Genomic DNA, 23,767 nt, shown 5'->3' on the forward strand with positions numbered 1-23,767 from the left:
CTCATATTTATCTTAAATTACTACACTTTAATGGATATTTAAATAAAAACAATTAAATCATAAAGTTAATATTTGATCAAACGAATCAATATGATTATTTTAATATACTTAAACATTGCTATAATTAAAAAATGTTGAAGATTACATTTTAATTTGATACTATATAAATTAAAATAATGTTTAAAAAAATTAAAATTCTATTTAGTTTTTGTTAAAAATATTTTTTAAAAGTACAAATAATAAAATATCACTAATAATTTAGCATAAAATTTTTGTAGAAAAAAAATTTATATAAAATCAGTCAAAATCATGCATTTTTTGAAAAAGTTTATTTTCTAAAAATGATTAATTTAGAAAAATTCTTTTTATATTCAGCATTTTATATACTATATATATTTGTAAGTTAATGATAAATTGATAACATAAAAAAAAAATTTAGCCTTATATAATTACTTCAGCCTATTTTAGTTTAAATGATGAGTATTTAGAAAAGGGAAATGTTAAAAGATCAATAGAAAAAATAATTAATTTTAAATATGATAATGAAATAATGGATGATTTATCAATAAATAATAGAAAAAAAAGAAATATAAAAATAAAGTTAGGAAAATTTAGATGGGATTCATTTATAGATTATTATGTTTCTTTTCCTTTAGGACATTCTAAGATAAAAAAAGTAATAAATGTTTTAGAAACTACAACATGTTTAAGATTTAGAGAAGCAAAAAGCTTATATGGTTGTGTGTCAGGTATTCTATTTGTTTCATCAACTCGTTGTCATAGTCACTTAGGAAGAGAAACTGATAGGAATTGGCAAAGAATAGAAATTGCACGAGAATGTTATAATGAAGGAGAAATTTTACAATTGATATTACGTACATTGGGAGTAATTTATGAACATAATCGGGTTGATAGAAATTATTTTGTACAAGTTGTTGAAGAAAATATTCTGCCATTTGCTAAAAAACATTTTGAATTATTCAGAAAAAGTGTATTTAATGATAAATTTTTGCCTTATGAATATGGATCCATAATGCATTTCGGAATGTATAATTATAGTAGAAATGGAGGTAAAACATTAGTTACATTTAATCGTTTATATGAAAATACTATGGGACAACATGATATGATTACTTTTAACGATATAAGAACTTTAAATATGCATTTTTGTTCTGATGTGTGTAGAAATCGAATCATATGCGAAAATTATGGATATCAGAATCCAAATAATTGTAATCAATGTTTGTGTATTGAAGGATATGCAGGTGTTTCATGTGAAAAAACTGCAAAAACACGACCATTTTGTTCCAAGAGTGTGTTTTTAGTAACCAATAAGCCTTTATTTTGGAATATAACTGGAGTGAAACATTGTGTATATCATTTAAAAGCAAATAACTTTCACAAAATTAAAATTGTTCTTTTAAAAGTTAGAATGGATACTTCATTTTCAATGATGTGTTCATCAAGTGATACACTTGAAATTAAATTTCTTAGAAACAAATCTTTAACAGGTGCAAGGTTTTGCCACCAGAAGTTTCCTAAATTTATTAAATCACATGATAATTATGTTATTATACAATATAAAAGTTATGATCCTAGAAGTTTTGTTCATATGTATTTTAAAAGCTCTCATTGAACATAAGTAGATCTTATTAATTTGAAATATAAATAAATAAAATTTCTAGCTACAAAAGTTAATAATATAAAAAATTAACAAATTTATAGTACTTTGTTTATTTTTTATTTAAATTTTTAAACGTTAAAATAAACATTAATTTATTTGTAAAATAATAGAATAAAATTTTCTTATTGAACAAAAATATTTTGATATATTAAACTATAAAAAAAAATATTTCTTTCTAACACTTAATTTTTTCTTTTAAATTTACTTTTTGTTGTTCTTAAAACATAAATAAATATTATTTTAGCATTTTTGAAAACATTTTACAAATTCTTTTTCCGATTACGTTGGTAGGATTAAATATATATACATATAGAAAAATAATATTAAGTATATAGTGTATATATATATATATTCGTAAGTATATTATTATGTACTACAATTAATAAGTTTTGACCATTTTAAATGTCTTATGTTATAATGATGATTTATAAAAAAAAAAGTATCAAAAATCATTTAAAAAAAATAAAAATAGTTAAAAGTGATAACTAATACAATAGTAAAAAAATTAAATTGAAAACTTATAATTTCTAATGGCTCTCATTGTTTTACCCCGATTACGGAACGATTTAGCTTGTACAAAACCCAAGGTTGGCGAAGGAATAATTTAATAACAATATATATATTAGAATAATCTTTCTTTTTAAAAAAGTAAGGAACAATACAAATAAAATAATAATTAATGTTAGAATAATGTCTTCCACGGCATATTATTATATGTTCTTCATCTGTATTGGTAAGAGAATAGACTGGTTTTATTCTCTCCAGTCTTTTCCTTTTATACTTTTCTTTTCTATTCTGTTCCTTCTTCTCCGCCTTGTTCTATTTAATCTAATGTCAATATTCTATTGGCATTACAAATTTTCAAATCAAAAATTCCATAATTTATTGGTATATTGATAAATTTAATTTTTCAATGACTAATTATCTATTTTTTGTTTACTATCTAATTGTCTAAATATTTCAAATTTTATTAAAATAAGTTAGTTAAACAAAAAATATCATATTTATAAAAAATTAAAAATTATTAAGCTTAAAATCGTATGATAAATTATATAAATTTATAGTAATATGATCACTAATTAAAAAAAAATTTTGCAAAGTTGTTTTTTTTATTATAAATTTTTTTGAATAACAAATAGTGTCAAATTTTATATTCTATCTTTTATCAAATAAAAGCTACATTAGCAAAACCAATATCAAAATTATTTTTGAAAAAAATTTGATTTTTAAAAATTGATTTTTTCAACATGAGTTTCAAAAAGTGAAATACTTTTGTAATAATACTCATATATTTTTTTAAATATAACTATTAATAAGCAGTTTTTCATAAAAAAAAGGTTATCCAAATGCAACACACGAAAACAAAGAAAGCAATAATTTTTGTAAGTTTATATGTAAATTTTTTTTTATTTCATAGATATTATATTTTCTTAAGAATACAGCAATTTATTCTAACAGATATTTTCAACATCAAAAATTTTATATAACATTAACATTTATTAAAAGAAATCACTATTAAAATTTAAATATATAAACATTATATTTTTTTAAAATATATATTATTATAATATTTAAATTAAATTATTTGTTGTTAAATAATTGAATTTTATTTAGAATCCAAAATAATGGAAATTAAAACATATATTTACAATAAAAAAGAGTATATATAAAATTAGTGAAAATCATGCATTTTTTTGAAAAAGTCCTTTTTCTAAACATGATTAATTTAAAAAAATTATTTCTACATTCAGTAATTTACATGCTATATATATTTGTAAGTTAATGATAAATTTGTAACATAAAAAAATTTTAGCCTTATATGATTAATTCAACTAATTTTAGTTCAAATGATGATTATATAGAAAAAGGAAATATAAAAAGATCAATAGAAGAAATAAATAATTTTAAATATGATAATGAAAAAATTGATGAGATATCTACAAATAATAGAAAAAAAAGAGACATAATAAAATCACATTATAACTGGACTTCACCAATATTCTACTATTCGGATAGTCGTATAAATTATAGGATTATAAAACAAGCAATAAGTATTCTTGAAGAACACACATGCTTAAAATTTGCAAAGCCAAACAACTTATTTCGAATTCCAACAGGTATCCGATTCCTTCGATCACGCAAATGTTATGCCTCATTAGGAAAAATTGTTGATAAAGGCTGGCAAATTATATATGTTGGAAAAGAATGTAATACGGTTGTAGGAGTATTACGTTTAATAATACGTACATTAGGAATAATATATGAACATTGTAGGTTGGATAGAAATTTTTTTATTAAAGTATATGAAGAAAATATTGCTCAAAGTAGCAAAGAAGATTTTCAAATATTACCACAAGCCAAAATTAAACAATTACATTTACCTTATGAATATGGATCTTTTATGCATTTTGGAATGTTTACTGGAAGTAAAAATAAAATGAAAACTTTAACACCAAAAGATCTTCATTATAAATATACCGTAGGACAACAAGAATCGCTTACGTTTAATGATGTAAAAACTTTAAATATGCATTATTGTTCTAAAGAATGTCGAATCAGAATCCCATGTTACAATTATGGATATCAAGATCCTAATAATTGTTATAAATGTATATGTATTGATGGGTTTGAAGGTATACATTGTGAAAAATTGACAAGATCAGCACCATGGTGTGGGCCGAAAGAACTGTATGCAAAAGAAAAACCTATATTTTTTAAGTTGGTTGGAAAAAAAAAATGTATTTATCACATAAGATCAACTAGAAATAGACAAATTAAAATTGTAATTTTAAAAATGAGAATGGAACCTACGTATACAACTACTTGCTCAATTCATAGATCACTAGAAATAAAATTTTGGTTGGATAAATCTGTATCAGGTGCGAGATTTTGTTTCCAAAAGTATTCTAAAATTATAAAATCACAGTCTAATCATGTTATTTTATATTATAGAAGTAAAGATGCTAGAAGCTATGTTTATTTATATTTTAAAGAAGCGTCTCAAATAAACATACATAGAGAATAGTAATAAAAATTCAAATTTTTATTCACAAAAATTTTAAATAAAAAACAGTTTAAAATAATGCTTAAAAAATTAAATTATAATACCAACTTGTTTATTTTTATTTTATTAAATTATTGCAAAGTATATTTAAAATTGATATATTCTAAAAAAAATTGTATTTTATGTACAGATAAAAAATTTACTTTAAATGTGTCATTTTTTAATATTAAAAAAAAGTAATAAAATTTATACCAAAGTTATAAAATTTAGAAATTAATAAAAAGAGTAAAGTATTATACAAAAATACTTATATTTCTTTTAAAATAAAACTTTTAACAATTGGTTCTTGATAAAAAAAAATAGAAAATATGTAAATGTAAAATACTAAAAGTAGAAAAATAACATTTTTTATAATTTAATATGTAGATTTTGTATTTTTATATCACAGTTATCATATTTGTCATAAATATTAAATTTTTTTTCTAACCGATATTTTCAAAACTAAACAATTATATAGCATTAATATTTATTCAAACGAATTACTTTTTAAATTTTAATATATATAAACATTAATTTATTTTAAACAAAGTTTAAACTTGTAATTTTTGTTTTAAATTATATATTGTAACAATATTTTAATTAAAATTTTTATTGATTAAAAATAAATTTTTTTAAAATCCAAAATAATAGAACATTTAAAATTTGTTTACAATAAAAAGGTGTATATATAAAATCAGTTAAAATCATCCATTTATTGAAAAAAGTCCTTTTTCTAAACATGATTAATTTAAAAAAATTTATTCTACATTCAGTAATTTACATACTATATATATTTGTAAGTTTATGATAAATTTATAACATAAAAAAATTTTAGCCTTGTATAATTAGTTCAACTAATTTTAGTTCAAAAGAAGAATATATAAAAAAAGAAAATGTTAAAAGATCAATAGAAGAAATAAATAATTTAAAATATTATAATGAAAAAATTGATGAGATATCTATAAATAATAGAAAAAAAAGAGACATGATAATTTTACAATATAAATGGACTTCACCAATTTACTACCAAATTGGTTACGCATTGAAATTATGGTTAATAAGAAAAGCAATAAATTATTTAAAAAAATTAACATGTCTTAATTTTGTGTATGTAACTTCTTCAACAAATCATATTTCGGGTATCAAATTTGTCACTTCATTCAATTGTCGTGCTTACTTAGGAAGAAAATTTGAAAAAGGTTGGCAAGAAATAGGTATTGGAAATGAATGTCATAATTTTGGAGGAATAATACGTATGGTTTTACGTACATTAGGAATTATATATCAACATTGTCGGATTGATAGAGATACATTTATAAAAGTATTTCCTGAAAATATTGCTGCAGGTAATGTGGAAGATTTTCAAATATTACTACAAGCCAATATTAATCAATTATTTTTACCTTATGAATATGGTTCTTTAATGCATTTTGGTACCCTTGATGGTAGTAAAAATAGAGATTATACATTGATGCCTAAAGATCATCTTTATGAAAGTACCGTAGGACAACAGGAAGAACTAACTTTTAATGATATAAAAACTTTAAATTTTCATTATTGTGCTAATAAATGTAAAATAAATATTACATGTTCAAATCATGGATATCAAGATCCTAATGATTGTTATAAATGTATATGTCCTGATTCATTTGAAGGTTTTAAATGTGAACGTTACAAAAAACTACTAGGATGTGGTACAAGTTTATGGACGGTTCGTAAGCAACCTACATTTTTCAAGTTTTATGGAAAAAAAAATTGTATGTATCATTTAAAGACAAATGGATTAAAAAAAATTAAAATCGTTATTTTAAAAATTAAAATAAAACCTTTATATTCTTTTAAGTGTTCAGAAAGCAATTCGCTGGAAATAAAATATTGGAAAGATAAAAGTGTAATGGGCGCAAGATTTTGTCATCAAAAGTTTCCCAAAATTATAAAATCACATGATAATTATGCTATTATACATTATAATAGTTTTTGTGATACTAGCTATGCTCAAATGTATTTTATAGAGACATTCTAAACAAAATGTAACATTACAAATTTGAATTGTAAGTAAATTTTTTTTTGTTTACAAAATTTTCCAAGAATAACAAGTTTAAAAGATATGACGATAAAAATTTACAAACATAAACTTAATACTAGTTTATTAATTAAATTTTTATATTTTTTTAAAAAATGTTATAAATCTATTTTGCATGGTAAAAGTTCTATAAGTTATTTATTATGCACTTGAACAAAAAAATTTTAAAATCACATTATTAACCTTTATAGCGATTTAATTATTGTTTATATAATGTACTTATAGTATATTTCCAATTTTTTCCAATTTATTTGTATTTATTTTTAATATGTTATTTAATAATCATCATACTATAATATTTTTTATAAAAAGTAAAAAGTATTTTATATAAAGTAATTTTACAAAAATGTTAATATTTTCTTTTGAAATTAATGTATTTACAAACTGTTTCTGAAAAAATAATAAAAAAAATTTTAAAGTTTAAAATATTCGAAATTTAAACAATAAAATTTTTTTATACATCAATATTTAATTTTTTTTATTTATATTTCATTATTGTAAAATTTTTTTAAGTAACATACTTTATTAAATATATATTTTTAACACTAAATATGTGTATAAAATAAATATTTCTTCAAACAAAGTAATATCAAAATTTGAATGTATTAAACATTTTTTTGTTTAAAATGATAATAAAATTTTATTTTAATGTATATAAAATATTTTAATATTTAACCTAAAATATCAGTTGTTAAAAAATTAAAGTTATATTTAATATCTAAAATAATAAAAAATTTAAAAATTATTTACAATAAGAAAAATTTATATAAAAAATATGAAAATTATATATCAGTTGAAAAAATCTACTTTTTAGTAATGATATATTTTAAAAAATTTTTTCTATGTCCAGTAATTTATATATTATGTGTATCTGTAAGTTAAGGATAAATTAATAATATAAAATATAAATTTAGCCTTATATAATCAGTTCTACTAACTTTACTTCTAATGAAAAAATTATAGAAAATAGAAATGTAAAAAGATCAATAGAAGAAATAAATAATTTTAAATATGGTAATGAAATAATGGATAATTTATCAACAAATAAAAGAAAAAAAAGAGACATAATAAAATCACTATATAAATGGACTTCACCAATAATTTATAATATTGACTTTAAATTACATTCCGCAGTGATTATAAATGCAATAAATGCAATTAATAAATTTACATGTTTAAAAATAAAATATCGACAATTTCTTTATCGTTCTCAAACTGGAATAAATTTTATTGAGTCAAATAAATGTTTTGCTCATTTAGGAAAAATTGTTGATAAAGATTGGCAAAATATATATATTGGAAAAGAATGTAATACGGTTGGAGGAGTATTACGTTTAATATTACGTACATTAGGAGTAATTTATGAACATAATCGAGTTGATAGAAATCTTTTTATTAAAGTATATAAACAAAATATTGCTGAAGCTGATAAACAATATTTTCATAAATATTTAGGTCCTGAAATTGAACATTTATGTTTCTCGTATGATTATGGATCTTTAATGCATTTTGGAATGTTTTATTATAGTAAAAATGGAGGTAGAACATTAACTCCAAGAGATCATTTTTATGAAAATACCGTAGGGCAAGAAGATTTTTTTAATTTTAATGATGCAAAAAATGTAAATTTGTATTATTGTATAGCAAAATGTAGGGAACGAATTATATGTAAAAATTTTGGATATCAAGATCCTAAAAATTGTAAAAAATGTATTTGTATTCAAGGGTATGAAGGTGATACATGTAAAAAATATACAAAATCATTAGCATTGTGTGGGTCACCAAGAATGATAGCTAAAGATAAACCTGTATATTACAAAATAACTGGAAAAAAGTATTGTATTTATCATTTAAAATCAAAAAGTCAAAAAAAAATACAACTTGTAATTTTAAAAATAAGTATGGAACCTAAGCATTATTTAACATGTCCAATTAATAGGTCATTTGAAGTAAAATATTGGATGGATAAATCTGTATCAGGTGCAAGATTTTGTTACCACAGGTTTCCTAAAATTATTAAATCACAAGATAGCTATATGATTTTACAATACAAAAGCATTGATCCTAGAAGCTATGTTTATTTCTATTACAAAGAGATTCCTTAAACAAAAATAGCTAAAGCATTTTCAAAATAGAATAAAAATTTTCTGATTAAAAATTTTAAGCATAACAAATTGAAACTATATTATTATAAAAATATTCAAGAAATAATTTTATATTTATTTAATTATTATTTTTTATTCAAATTTTACAAAATAAGTAAAAATTGATACATTAAAAAAAATAATACCAGTTAATGTTAGCATCTAATAAACAAATATTTAGTAAAAATTATCAAAAATTAATTCTGTTTATAGATATTTCCATAAATAATTAAACGTGCATTAACATAAATAACTTTTTTTTTAATAATTTTTTTAATCTTGAAATATTATAATAATTTTTTTTGTTGATTTTCAATGTGTTACTTTATAATAGTAATATTTTTTTTTAATTTTCAAAGAAAGTAATTAAATTAATTTTTAATTTTTTTAAAAAAACGCAAATTGATAAAAAACAATGTGATTCAACATCAAAATACATAGTTAATAAAAAACTTTGATTAACAAAAATTAGATTTTTAAATGAATCTTAAAACATAAAGTAATTATACAAAAAGTTAAACACAACTTTAAAAAAGAAGTTTTTTAACATGAAATTTTTAAATATGATAAAAAAGGTTTAGCATCTAAAAAACTAAAAATTTAAAAAATTATATTCTTTTATGATTCTTTAAATAAATTTCTAAATTAAAGCATTTTTTATTTATATTTTACGACTCTCATATTTATCTTAAATTACTACACTTTAATGGATATTTAAATAAAAACAATTAAATCATAAAGTTAATATTTGATCAAACGAATCAATATGATTATTTTAATATACTTAAACATTGCTATAATTAAAAAATGTTGAAGATTACATTTTAATTTGATACTATATAAATTAAAATAATGTTTAAAAAAATTAAAATTCTATTTAGTTTTTGTTAAAAATATTTTTTAAAAGTACAAATAATAAAATATCACTAATAATTTAGCATAAAATTTTTGTAGAAAAAAAATTTATATAAAATCAGTCAAAATCATGCATTTTTTGAAAAAGTTTATTTTCTAAAAATGATTAATTTAGAAAAATTCTTTTTATATTCAGCATTTTATATACTATATATATTTGTAAGTTAATGATAAATTGATAACATAAAAAAAAAATTTAGCCTTATATAATTACTTCAGCCTATTTTAGTTTAAATGATGAGTATTTAGAAAAGGGAAATGTTAAAAGATCAATAGAAAAAATAATTAATTTTAAATATGATAATGAAATAATGGATGATTTATCAATAAATAATAGAAAAAAAAGAAATATAAAAATAAAGTTAGGAAAATTTAGATGGGATTCATTTATAGATTATTATGTTTCTTTTCCTTTAGGACATTCTAAGATAAAAAAAGTAATAAATGTTTTAGAAACTACAACATGTTTAAGATTTAGAGAAGCAAAAAGCTTATATGGTTGTGTGTCAGGTATTCTATTTGTTTCATCAACTCGTTGTCATAGTCACTTAGGAAGAGAAACTGATAGGAATTGGCAAAGAATAGAAATTGCACGAGAATGTTATAATGAAGGAGAAATTTTACAATTGATATTACGTACATTGGGAGTAATTTATGAACATAATCGGGTTGATAGAAATTATTTTGTACAAGTTGTTGAAGAAAATATTCTGCCATTTGCTAAAAAACATTTTGAATTATTCAGAAAAAGTGTATTTAATGATAAATTTTTGCCTTATGAATATGGATCCATAATGCATTTCGGAATGTATAATTATAGTAGAAATGGAGGTAAAACATTAGTTACATTTAATCGTTTATATGAAANAAAACATTAAATTTGCATTATTGTTCTAATATATGTAAAAATAAAATAATATGTAAAAATCATGGATATCAAGATCCTAATCATTGTGATAGATGTAAATGTCCTAATTCATTTGAAGGTTTTCAATGTGAACGTTACAAAACATTTCGTGGATGTGGTACGATTGTATGGACGGTTCGTAAACAACCTACATTTTTTAAATTTTATGGAAAAAAAAATTGTATTTATCATTTAAAGACAAATAGATTAAAAAAAATTAAAATTGTTATTTTAAAAGTTAAAACGCAATCTTCATATTCTTTAACATGTTCAGGATATAATACACTTGAAGTAAAATATTGGAAGGACAAAACTGTAGTGGGTGCAAGATTTTGTCAACAAAGATTTCCTAAATATATTATATCACATAATAATTATGTCATTTTACAATATAATAGTTGTTATGAGTCTAGCTATGTTCATTTGTATTTTAAAGAGGCATTCTAAACAAAGTGAAACATTACAAATTTGAATTGTAAGTAAGTTGTTTTTTGTTTACAAAAATTTTAAAATATTAGATAATTTTAAAAAATATGATATTCAAAATTTAAAACATAATTTTAATACTAATTTGCTAATTAAATTTTTTTGAAATAAAGTAAAAACTTATATATTTTTAAAAAATGTCAGAAATCTATTTTGTATAGTAAAAGTTCCATAAGTTATTTATCATGCACTTGAATAAAAAAATTTTTTTAATTATATCATTAATTTTGATAGTGATTTATTTATTGTCTTCATAATGTACTTGTAGTATATTTCAAATTTTTTCAAATTTGTTTTAGATTTATTTTAAATATGTTAGTATATAATTATAATATTAGATTTAAAAAAAATAATAAAAAGTTTTCAATATAATGCATTTTTACAAAAACTTTAATATTTTTTTTCAAAATTAAGATAGTTGCAAACAGTTTCTGAGAAAAATATGAAAAAAATTTTAAAGTTCTGAATAATAAAAATTTAAACAATAAAATTATTTATACATCAATATTTAAATTTTTTTTTATTTATATTTCATTATTTTAAAATTTGTTTTAAGTAATACACTTTATTAAATATATATTTTCAACACTAAAAATATTGTAAAAAGTAAATAATTCTTCAAATAAAGCAGTATCAAAATTTGAATATATTAAACTTTTTTTTTTTTTATATTAGAACTTTGAATTTTTTTTTTAATGTATATAAAATATTTTAATATTTAACGTAAAATATCTGTTGTTAAAAAATTAAAGTTATATTTAATATATAAAATAATAAAAAATTTAAAATGTATTTACAATAAGAAAAATTTATATAAAAAATATGAAAGTTATACATCAGTTGAAAAAATCAATTTTTACTAATGATATATTTAAAAAATTTTTTTCCATATTCAGTAATTTACATATTATGTATAATTGTAAGTTAATGATAAATTGATAAAACAAAAAGATAATTTAGACTTATATAATCAATTCAACTAACTTTACATCTAATGAAAAGATTATAGAAAAAAGAAATGTAAAAAGATCAATAAAAGAAATAAATAGTTTTAAATATGATAATGAAATAATAGATGATTTATCTTCATATGACAGACAAAAAAGAAATATAAAAATAAAACCAAGCAAACTTCAATGGACTTTACCAATACACTTTCGTACCAATTCTCCTTTAGATCGTTATATGATAAAAAGAATACTAAAAATTGTTGAAGAATCAACATGTATAAGATTTAATAATATATATAACTATCGTACTTCTGCATATGGTATACAGTTTATTTCTTCAAGTTGTTGTTTTAGTCCATTAGGAAAAATGTTTGAAAAAGGTTGGCAAAATATTGGTGTTGGAAAGGAATGTAAAACTACTACAGGAATATTACGTTTAGTATTACGTTCATTAGGAGTAATTTATGAACATAATCGGATCGATCGAAAGTTTTATGTAAAAGTACATCCAGAAAATATAAAATTAGCTGATAAATCATATTTTAAAATATCAAAAGATACTCCAATTAACAATTTTTATTTACCTTATGAATATGGATCGTTAATGCATTTTGGAATGTATGATTATAGTAAAAATGGAGGTAAAACAATATCTCTAAAGGATCGTCTTTATGAAAATACCGTAGGACAACAGGAAGAACTTACTTTTAATGATATAAAAACATTAAATTTGCATTATTGTTCTAATATATGTAGAATTAAAATCATATGTAAAAATCATGGATATCAAGATCCTTATAATTGTAAAAAATGTATATGTCCTAATTCATTTGAAGGTGCTAGATGCGAAGATTACAAATCATTACAAGGATGTGGTACGATTTTTTGGAAGGTTCGTAAGCAACCTACATTTTTTAAATTTTATGGAAAAAAAAATTGTATTTATCATTTAAAGACAAATAGATTTAAAAAAATTAAAATTGTTATTTTAAAAATTAAAACACAATCTTCATATTCTTTGACATGTTCAGTATATAATTCACTTGAAGTAAAATATTGGAAAGACAAAACTGTAATGGGTGCAAGATTTTGTCAACAAAGATTTCCTAAATATATTATATCACATAATAATTATGTTATTCTACATTTTAATATTTGTTATGATTCTAGCATTGTTCATTTGTATTTTAAAGAGGCATTCTAAACAAAGTGAAACATTACAAATTTAAATTGTAAGTAAATCATTTTTTGTTTACAAAAATTTTAAAATATATGATAATATTTAAAATTATGATACTAAAAATTTAAAACATAAATTTAATACTAATTTATTAATTAAATTTTTATAAAATAAAGCAAAAATTTATATATTTTTAAAAAAATGTCAGAAATCTATTTTGTACAGTAAAAGTTCCATAAGTTATTTATCATACACTTGAGTAAAAAAATTTGAAAACCATATCGTTAATCTTGATAGTGATTTAATTATTGTCTGCATAATGTACTTGTAGTATATTTCAAATTTTTTCAAATTTATTTTGGATTTATTTTAAATATGGTAGTATATAATTATAATTTTAGATTTTTAAATAAAAAATAAAAAGTTTTCAATATAATGTATTTTTACAAAAACTTTAATATTTTTTTTTTAAAATTAAGTTAGTTACAAACAGTTTCTGAGAAAAATATGAAAACAATTTCAAAGTTTTAAATAATAAAAATTTAAACAATAAAATTATTTATACATCAATATTTAAATTTTTTTTTATTTATATTTCATTATTATAAAATTTGTTTTAAGTAATACACTTTATTAAATATATATTTTTAGCACTAAAAATATTGTATAAAGTAAATAATTCTTCAAATAAAGCAGTATCAAAATTTGAATATATTAAACATTTTTTTGTTTATAATTATATTAAAATTTTGAATTTTGAATTTTATTTTTAATGTATATAAAATATTTTAATATTTAACGTAAAATATCTGTAATTAAAAAATTAAAGTTTCGTTTAGTATAATAAATAATAAAAAATTTTAAATGTATTTACAAAAAAAAAAATTTATATAAAAACAGTGAAGAAGATACATTAGTTGAAAAAATCATTTTTTTTTGTAATGACAAATTTAAAAAAATTTTTTCTATATTCTGTAATTTACATATTATGTGTATCTGTAAGTTAATAATAAATTGATAATATAAAATATTAATTAAGTCTTTTATAATCAGTTCAACTAACTTTAGTTCCAATGAAAAGACTATAGAAAAAAGAAATGTAAAAAGATCAATAAAAGAAATAAATAGTTTAAAATATGATAGTGAAATAATGGATGATTTATCTTCATATGACAGACAAAAAAGAAATATAAAAATAAAACCAAGAAAGTATAAATGGAATTTAGCAATCAAGTATTTTATCCAATATCCTTTAAATCGTTGGTTGATAAAAAGAGTATTAAAGACTATTGAACAATCAACATGTCTAAGATTTAATATTGTAAATAGTTTAAATTCTTTTGCATATGGTATTAATTTTTATTCTTCATGTGATTGTAATAGTCCATTAGGAAGAATGTTTGAAAAAGGTTGGCAAAATATAGGTATTGGAGATCAATGTTATAATCATGGAGGAGTATTACGTTTAGTATTACGTACATTAGGAGTAATTTATGAACATAATCGGATCGATCGAAATTTTTATGTAAAAGTACATCCAGAAAATATGTATCCAAAAGATTTTACAAATTTTGAGATATCGAGAACTACTGCAATTAACAATTTACATTTACCTTATGAATATGGATCTTTAATGCATTTTGGAATGTATAATTTTAGTAAAAATGGAGGTAAAACATTATCTCTAAGAGATCATCATTATGAATATACCGTAGGACAACAGGAAGTACTTACTTTCAATGATATCAAAACATTAAATATGTATTATTGTTCCAATATATGTAAATTTAAAATAATATGTAACAATCATGGATATCAAGATCCTAATGATTGTAATAAGTGTATATGTATTGATGGGTTTGATGGTAATCGTTGTGAATATCACAAAGTATTACGAGGATGTACCGTACCTGTATTGACGGTTAAACGTGAACCTAGATTTCTTAAGTTTTATGGAAAAGAAAATTGTTTTTATCATTTAAAGGCAAGTAGATTTAAAAAAATTAAAATTGTTATTTTAAAAATTAGAATGAGATCTATATATCCTTTAACATGTTCAGTATATAATTCCTTTGAAGTAAAATATTGGAAAGACAAAACTATAGTGGGTGCAAGATTTTGTCAACAAAGATTTCCTAAATATATTATATCACATAATAATTATGTTATTCTACATTATAATAGTTTTGAACAGGCTAGCTATGTTCATATGTATTTTAAAGGTACATTTAGATAATAGTAAGTATAATTAACTCAACCTAAAAAAAAATCTGATTTTTTCATTTATATACTGTATTTTTTTTAAAAAAAAAGTAATAAATTAATTATGTATTGATTGTAAATCTATAAAAAACAGTACAATAATTATAATAAAAAATAAGTTATTACTTTAAATTTTAGTTTTTTCAAACTAATATAATAGCTTATACTATTACTTAATAATGATGAAATCTCTAAAAGTTATTAAACCGTTTATAACTATAATTATAACATATATGTAAAATACTTAATATCTCAAATACTAAAAAATTATACAAACTTTTAAACTATTTTCTTCATATATATATTATTTATCTAAGAATTTTGTTCCTTAGAACGTCAATTTCTAGAAATTCTCTTTCTTCATACAATAATAAACTTTTAAAAATAAAACATCATTGAATACTATAAAACAATTGCAAAAAAAATATTATCAATTTCTTTAAATAATTTTTTATAATTTTTAAAAAGGATAATTTTTTTTGTCTGAAAAGCATATTATTTTTGAAATTTTCTTGTTGAAATTACAACTTCAGAAGTAAATATTTTTATCATTATTTAATTATTATCATATTAAAAAGTTTTTATATGATTCCTTTTACACTAATTATAAGATTCAAGTTTTAAAAATGGGTATTTTCCAATTTTGAATGTCTCAAAATTTAATTGTTTTATTTTTTGTTTTCAAATGGATTAATTTAAATTATTTTACATTCAATACCATTTTGTAAAATGATCATCTCATTTTTTTTATTATTTATTTGTTTTCAATTTTGATATTTCTTTTCTTTAATATAAAACTTTAGTTTTTTATCGTTAAAGATTTCTAAGTTTTAACTTTATCATAAAATGTCTACGTAATGTATTTTGAAATTTTATCTTATTTGCTCTTGTTTTACATATTAATATTTCTAATTTTTTAAAATAGAATTAACTAGAAAATTATTTAGATTATCTAAAGTATTAAATAGTTAAGAAAAATAATTTTTAATAAAATACTTCTGTATATACATAACATTTATAAAAAATCTTTAATTAAATGTTTTTCTTTAATAGATCAAGATTGATTATATAACAAAACACTGTAAAATAATAGAAAAAATTTTATTTAAATGTGAAAAAATTTTTAAATTTATAATAACAACAAAAAAAAGCTTTTTTTAAAAAATATGTTTTGCATAAAGTGATATAATAATAAAAAATAAAAACTATGTCATACAAACTTGATTAAAATATTAAGTATTTTTTGACATAAAAAAATACATTATTGAATATTAGACAAGAAAAAAATTATCGTTTGTGAATAGTCTAAGTAATATCGTATTTGGAAAATTTAATCTTCTTACAATTTTTTAGTCATTTTCATTGATATTATCATAATGATTATAATTTTATTTTATCTTCTTAAATAATTTTAAAACTCTTAATGATATAAATTTTTTTCCATAGTTAATATGTACATATTATAATTTTTTAAAAATTGTCTTTGTGAAGTGTTGTTTTAATAGTTTTTAAAAGATAAGAAAAATTAAAAATTGTATTTTTTTTTGGAACACAAAAATATGATATAATAAAAAAATTATTTTACATTATTATTATAAATACTAAGTAATCATATTTATTTTTTAATTTCAAAAGCATTGATTAAATATTTTTAATAAGTTATGGTAACAGATTTTATTAATAAAAATATTATTTTTTATACAAAATAATAAATAATGATATATATATTTATTTAAAGATAAAAAAAAATTCCAACATTTTTTATAAATATAAAGAAGTACGTTTATAAGAAAAGTTTTATTGTTAAAAAATGAAAGACTTATATTGATTATTTATATAATTTTAATAACTTTATTCTATCTTATTAAATAAAATAAAACAAAAAAAGTTTTAAATATAAAAATAAAGTGTAAGACTTTTATATATAGACATTGTTCTATAGTTTGGTAATGTTAATATTGTGTTTTTAACTATTAGTATAAATATAAGAAATTGTGTATTGTAAAGTCAGTTATTATAATTTGTCGCTTATAAGTTTTTTGTTATAAAATTTGTGTTATTAGTTTCTGGATAGAAACCGGTCTAAGTTAGTTAATATATCTTTTGTGTTACATCTATATTTTTGATATAATAAAGATTCCTGTATAATCCTATAAAAGTTTTATTATAATATTTTTAAAGATTTTGTGATATTAAAAAGTTTAATTAATAAAAATCACATTTTATAATAATAACTTATATAAATTTAAAAAACTAATTTTTAAACAAGTAATTTTTAATATCATATCAAAAAAGAAAGTAAAAATAAAATAAATATATATTTTAGAAGTTAAATGTATAGTTGATTATCGTATATTAAGTATTATTATCAATTTTTCAAAATCTCCAAAAATAGGTGGATGATGGAATAGAGAAAAAAAGATAAAGATCTGATAGCAGATTACTCAAAAATAAAGTTAGTTAAAAAAAACTTTTTATGACAATAAATGATTCCTGGTTAGGCATAAGATCATTAATAGATAACAATATACTATTAATTATAGAAAACAAAAATTATATTTTGACATGTTTTATTTTATTATAAAAGCATCATATATTCATTATAATTTATTACTATTATATAAATTTATAAAAAAAAAAAATTAAATTAATTTTATTATCTGTAAAAAAGATTAAATTAAAACTAACACATTAATCATGTAGGTTTTATTTTATTATTCAAAGAATAATTGTCATTTATTTTATCAGTTTATGGTAAAAAAAAAATAGTTTAAAAAAATGATTATTAGTAATTTATAATAAAGTGCTTATAATTTTTCAAACCATTTAATTCAATGAAAAAAAAAATACATAAATTTTAATTAAAACATTTTATTTTTATCTACATTTTTACAAATTAATTTGTGTATTTAGAGATATGTATTATAAAACATTTTTTCTAAATTCTTTTTCTGACAAAATGTTTCCTTCAGGATTGTATCTAACAACAACATATATACGTGTTTTTGTTAATCCTTTATGAATATACTTTTTTGCAAATTCAACTCCAACACCAATTTCAGTTGTTGATTTCCATATCATTTGTGTAAAATGTCCATATTTATGATGATCCTGTGGATTAAATGATTTGTAATTATAATACTTAATTTCTGTATAAAATTTATCCAAAATAGATTCAGATAAATCTTCTTCCTTTGGTAATTCTCTAAAAGTTCCATAATACAAATTTTCTCCATGATGAATATTATTGCGATCATGCCTTAGACCATTATTTATTGATGCCAATTTGTCTGCATACCTTTGTGCCTCATTTTCTAATTCTTTAGAAATTCCTAATGATTGTACATGATGTTTTATTCTTATTAAATTATGTTTTATAACAAAAACTCTTTTAAATTTTTCAACATCAAAATTAGTTTCTGGAACTAAATTATTTTGTTGTATAATAGATTTTTTTTTCAATGGAAATCTATTTTGTGATAATAAATGTCTTCTAAGTAATCGTAATCTTTCAACAATAACTTTTCTTCTTGAACTTTGATTTTTGTATTTTTTAGAAATTTTTAAATATGGATAGTTATATCCTTTTTCATTGTCAAAATATTTTATCCTACTAACTTCATTCAATCCATTTGTAGTAATATATAAATTATTTAAAAAAATAATAAATAAAGACCAATAAGTTCCAATATAAAATAACATAATTAATAAATATTTATAATCAAAATTACTTCCTTATAAAAGCTTTTTACAAAAATTTTATTTTAAAGTTAATTCCCTCCTTCTAATAAATAAGTAGCGGTTTACAAGGAAGGAGAAAAAGGTCATCAAGATATTAATTTTTCTTTATTACGGAAATATTGCCTTCTTAAACACACAAACCTGGTTTTTGATGTTTCTATCAAACGCTATCATTTTTTTATGGTCATCTTAGTATCTATCTTTTGATTTTTAGAATGATAAAATAAAAGGAAGTAAAATTAATATCATCACAACAAAATGTTTATTATTGCAAATTTATGCAAAAACAAATAACAAAACAAACAAAATTTTATGTTTTTAGAATTTGTTGAAAGCTTTCTTGGCACGACCACGAGAATGAACTTTGAGGACGTTGAAGCGAACAGTCTTAGAAAGTGGGCGACATTGTCCAACTGTAACGGTATCACCGACTTGAATGTCACTAAAAAATTATAATTTATATTATTAGTTTGACAAAAAAAAAACATACCGGAAAGCTGGTGAACAATGAGCAGCCAAATTGGTATGTCTCTTCTCATAACGTCTATACTTAGAAATGTAATGAAGATAATCACGTCTAAGAATAACTGTCTTTTGCATCTTTTTTTTGGCAACGACACCAGTCAAGATTCTTCCACGAATAGAAACATTTCCAGTAAATGGACATTTCTTGTCAATATATTTTCCAGTAACAGCCTCAATTGGAGTTTTGAATCCAAGACCAACATCTTTAGTGTAACGTTTCTTAAAAACAGCGCTTTCAGCCTTTGTGAAAAGGGTCTTTGGATTTTCAAAAATAGCACTTTGTTTTTGGTAGGCTCTCTCGTTTTGCTCAGCCATAATGTAAAATTAAACCTTAAAACACGATTATAAAAATATTAACATTAAAAGTTAAAATAAAGAAAATTTGGTTACATTCAAAATGAAGATCTCGAAAAATTGATTAATAAAGGTAAAACAAAAATTATTAAAAATTACAATTATTAAACATTTTTAAAATAATGTTAAATAATTTTATAAATTTTTTAGCAAAAAATATGTGCAAAAAATGGCATATATTTATAGATATAATTGAAGAAAGTAAAATAATAAATTGCTTGGGGAAGACACAGGTTTTCCTGGTAGGAATAGACTGTTTTCTTTTATATACACTTTATTCCAATTTTATGTATAATTTGTACTAAGAAATAATTATTTCAAATATATTACTTTGATTGGTATATGAATTGGTTTAATATTTTTTTTTTAAAATCACAACAAAGATATAATTAATAAAAAAAATAATTTAAAAAATATAATTATTATTTTTAAAAATATTTGAATTGTTATTTATATGAACTTTTATACAAAACCGATTTAAATCAAGATGTTGTTTATTATGAAATTTGTTACAGATAATAATTTTTAAAAATTCCATTAGATTTTAATAGCATATTTTTTATAAATAATATATATAAAGTTATTTGAACTTTGAAGTTAATTTAAAACTTTTATCTAAAATTATTTAAAAATAAAATAAAGGGTAATAAAAACAAATTTATACGATACAGTAAAGAATAAAATCTAAAACAATAAAAATTAATCACAAAAATGATAGATATTTAACATTATTGAGATAGATAGATTTTAACAATCAAATTTCTTTAAATAAACAACAATTGCAGTTACATAATTATAAACATTTGTTAACAATATAATTCTATAAAAGTTTCATATCATTTATGTTTAAAAAGATTTCAGTACATTTTATAACAATTCAAAAAAAATTTATGCTACTAAATAGTAAATTTTCTCAGTTTTTAGAATAAAAAAAAGTTTATTTTAATACATAAGATGAATTTGTATATACATTGATAAATGAATAATAATATAAATAAAGTAATTATTCATATAGCTGTGTATGTATTAAATATTTCTAAAGTTTTAACATATAATACTAAATACGTTTAAAATATTTATTGTGTTTATATTATTGAACATATATAAATTCATATGTTTAAAAAATGATTTCATATTATTTTAATTTTATTAGTTTATAACTATTAAAAGTATAAATTGATGTAACTTTGAATTTCTTTTGAAACATTCTAAATAGTTATTAAATATAAAATACATTTAATATTTTTTTTATATATTATGATAAACATCTACAAAAAAAACTTTTAAAGTAATAATTTTTTAAACTTTTTGTTTCAATTTATTAATTTGCACTTTTATTATACTATTTTTTTAAAAAATTTTACAGGTATTTGTTGGAAATTTTAATAACTAGTATGTAAAATATTACTGTATATAAAAATTAATAATTTTTTTTACAGGAATATAATTAATTTATTTATAAAAAAAAAATGTAATACTTATTCTAAACTTTAACTATCATTATATAAAATCAATTAATTATTAATAAAGATTAATCCTAATTTTAGATTGTTAAAAATCATATCTTATCATATTAATTTTATAAAAGTTTACGAAACAAAAATTTTTTTTTTAAATATATATTTTATGAAAAATGATAAAAAGAAGAGTAAGAACTAGACAATTTATATGTATATTGCCTTTAATATTTATTCTCGGATTACTATCTATTTTCATAATGTTTAATACTAATAATTATTCAGGAGATGTTAATAATTTATATATATATAAAAAGTCAAAACAATCAAATATTAAACCATTTTATAAACATGGTCCATTAACAGAAAATTTAAATTGTTCCCCATTTTTTGAAGAAAATATAAATTTAAATAATATAACAAGAATATCTAGGGTAATTACAAATGAATTATTATCATTAACATGTGAATCAATCAAAAAAAGAAGATACTTTTCACCTATACCATTATCAGAAGAGGAAAAAAATTATCCCTTAGCTTATAGTTTTCTTATATATAATGAATATGAATTTTTAGAATTAATTTTATCCCTTATCTATCAACCTCAAAATTTATATTGTTATGCTATTGATAAGAAACAAAAATCATCATTTAGATCAAGAATACATTCTTTAACAAATTGCTTTGAAAATGTTTTTGTATCTGATATAGAGTATAAAATTGATAGCAAAGGTTCACATTATAGTACTAGTCATATTCAATGTATAGAAAAGTTAAAACACTACAATTGGAAATATGTTTTTTTATTACAAGTAATTTTTTTTTTTTATAAAAATTATTATAATATGTAAAATTGTTTTTTTTTTAGAATCATGATTTTCCAATTAAAACAAATGCTGAATTGGTAAAAATTTTAAAGACTTTTAAAGGTACTTCTGATTTTAAAACTATGAAAGCACCAAGAAATATTTTAAATGAAAAGTTAGATTGGACTTTTAATGGTTTAAATATTTTTTCAAAAATTAATAATAAAAATAACAAAATATTAAATACAAGTATTAGTTTAGCTAAAGGATATAGTCAAGTGACAATTTCTCGTGAAACAATGCTTTATACATTAAATATACTTAATATTAGTACCTATCAAATGAATTTTGATAATTATCCTCGTTTTGCAAATGATGAATTGTTTTGGTCAACATTATTTAGTAATTATGAATACCTGAAAATTCCAGGAACATTACCAACAAAATGTATAAATTCAAAAAATGCATTAAACTCTTTTACAAGGCACACGAAATGGAGTTATTTTAGAAATTTAACTAGTTGTTCATCAGGTTACAGAAGGCACTCGATATGTATAATTGGTTTAGAATATATTAATCAATTAGAATTTTTGCCACATTTTTTTGCTAACAAGTTAATGGATTATTTTGATGCTGGTGCTGTTGATTGTTGGGGTGAAAGACTTTTTAATAGGACTTTTTTTCCCGAAAACTACAATAAAATTGATCTCTCCTTATATTTATCAAGACCACAGGTATTATTATAGTGCTATAAATTTTTATTAATATATTTTATTTTTCAGATACGCTTTCAAAACTTTTTAAAATCATCAAAGGAAATATCACAATTTAATTGTTAAAGAGATAAAGTGTGATTTAATATTTATACAGTCTCTTGTTTACAAAATTTGTTTGTTTTTTTAAATTTAATATTAAATAAATAATTACTTTTTATCTACTTAACTTTTGTTATAAATATAATAATACTATAAAGTAATAATTTTGTTTAGATTTTGTTACTCTACTATCAAAAACTTCTTTTTCTAATTATTTCATAAATGACATCTTTAATTTTTTAATTAAAAATTTCTTTCCATTTTTTACTATTTATTAATACTATCAATCATACACATATGTTTTTCTGTTTTTTCATAATTTTAAAAGTTAACTTAATAATCTATTAACTTTCTTTCAATGAAATATTTTTTTAATTATTTTAAAAAAATGTCTATAATTTAAATTTTATTGTAA

General features: G+C 19.6%; 10 protein-coding genes across 10 annotated transcripts; 8 read left to right on the forward strand and 2 right to left on the reverse strand.

Moving 5' to 3' along the window:
* Nucleotides 1-341: 341 nt before the first annotated feature.
* On the forward strand, nt 342-1,636 carry SRAE_2000290510 (Astacin-like metalloendopeptidase; the record flags this gene model as incomplete). Its single annotated transcript, XM_024654034.1, has 2 exons — nt 342-398; nt 440-1,636. The coding sequence occupies 2 exons, from the start codon at nt 342-344 to the stop codon at nt 1,634-1,636; spliced, it is 1,254 nt and encodes a 417-aa protein (XP_024510879.1).
* A 1,732-nt stretch (nt 1,637-3,368) lies between these two features.
* SRAE_2000290600 (Astacin-like metalloendopeptidase) lies at nt 3,369-4,709 on the forward strand (the record flags this gene model as incomplete). Its single annotated transcript, XM_024654035.1, has 2 exons — nt 3,369-3,458; nt 3,498-4,709. The coding sequence occupies 2 exons, from the start codon at nt 3,369-3,371 to the stop codon at nt 4,707-4,709; spliced, it is 1,302 nt and encodes a 433-aa protein (XP_024507448.1).
* A 757-nt stretch (nt 4,710-5,466) lies between these two features.
* SRAE_2000290700 (Astacin-like metalloendopeptidase) lies at nt 5,467-6,750 on the forward strand (the record flags this gene model as incomplete). Its single annotated transcript, XM_024654036.1, has 2 exons — nt 5,467-5,523; nt 5,563-6,750. The coding sequence occupies 2 exons, from the start codon at nt 5,467-5,469 to the stop codon at nt 6,748-6,750; spliced, it is 1,245 nt and encodes a 414-aa protein (XP_024507449.1).
* Nucleotides 6,751-7,626: 876 nt separating this feature from the next.
* Nucleotides 7,627-8,915, forward strand: SRAE_2000290710 (Astacin-like metalloendopeptidase; the record flags this gene model as incomplete). The annotated part of the gene is made up of 2 exons (XM_024654037.1): nt 7,627-7,683; nt 7,725-8,915. 2 exons carry the CDS (start codon nt 7,627-7,629, stop codon nt 8,913-8,915), a joined length of 1,248 nt encoding a protein of 415 aa, XP_024510880.1.
* Nucleotides 8,916-10,180: 1,265 nt separating this feature from the next.
* SRAE_2000290720 (Astacin-like metalloendopeptidase) lies at nt 10,181-11,223 on the forward strand (the record flags this gene model as incomplete). Its single annotated transcript, XM_024654038.1, has 2 exons — nt 10,181-10,700; nt 10,811-11,223. 2 exons carry the CDS (start codon nt 10,181-10,183, stop codon nt 11,221-11,223), a joined length of 933 nt encoding a protein of 310 aa, XP_024510881.1.
* A 901-nt stretch (nt 11,224-12,124) lies between these two features.
* Nucleotides 12,125-13,416, forward strand: SRAE_2000290800 (Astacin-like metalloendopeptidase; the record flags this gene model as incomplete). The annotated part of the gene is made up of 2 exons (XM_024654039.1): nt 12,125-12,181; nt 12,223-13,416. The coding sequence occupies 2 exons, from the start codon at nt 12,125-12,127 to the stop codon at nt 13,414-13,416; spliced, it is 1,251 nt and encodes a 416-aa protein (XP_024507450.1).
* Nucleotides 13,417-14,333: 917 nt separating this feature from the next.
* Nucleotides 14,334-15,628, forward strand: SRAE_2000290900 (Astacin-like metalloendopeptidase; the record flags this gene model as incomplete). The annotated part of the gene is made up of 2 exons (XM_024654040.1): nt 14,334-14,390; nt 14,432-15,628. 2 exons carry the CDS (start codon nt 14,334-14,336, stop codon nt 15,626-15,628), a joined length of 1,254 nt encoding a protein of 417 aa, XP_024507451.1.
* Nucleotides 15,629-18,576: 2,948 nt separating this feature from the next.
* Nucleotides 18,577-19,356, reverse strand: SRAE_2000291000 (CAP domain-containing protein; the record flags this gene model as incomplete). Its single annotated transcript, XM_024654042.1, has 1 exon — nt 18,577-19,356. One exon carries the CDS (start codon nt 19,354-19,356, stop codon nt 18,577-18,579), a length of 780 nt encoding a protein of 259 aa, XP_024507452.1.
* A 357-nt stretch (nt 19,357-19,713) lies between these two features.
* Nucleotides 19,714-20,235, reverse strand: SRAE_2000291100 (40S ribosomal protein S11; the record flags this gene model as incomplete). Its single annotated transcript, XM_024654043.1, has 2 exons — nt 19,714-19,837; nt 19,886-20,235. The coding sequence occupies 2 exons, from the start codon at nt 20,233-20,235 to the stop codon at nt 19,714-19,716; spliced, it is 474 nt and encodes a 157-aa protein (XP_024507453.1).
* A 1,756-nt stretch (nt 20,236-21,991) lies between these two features.
* SRAE_2000291200 (Glycosyl transferase, family 14-containing protein) lies at nt 21,992-23,376 on the forward strand (the record flags this gene model as incomplete). The annotated part of the gene is made up of 3 exons (XM_024654044.1): nt 21,992-22,543; nt 22,600-23,271; nt 23,320-23,376. The coding sequence occupies 3 exons, from the start codon at nt 21,992-21,994 to the stop codon at nt 23,374-23,376; spliced, it is 1,281 nt and encodes a 426-aa protein (XP_024507454.1).
* Between the last annotated feature and the right edge of the window lie 391 nt (nt 23,377-23,767).

The sequence above is a fragment of the Strongyloides ratti genome, assembly GCF_001040885.1.
Source record: "Strongyloides ratti genome assembly S_ratti_ED321, chromosome : 2".
Taxonomy (NCBI): Eukaryota; Metazoa; Nematoda; class Chromadorea; order Rhabditida; family Strongyloididae; genus Strongyloides; species Strongyloides ratti.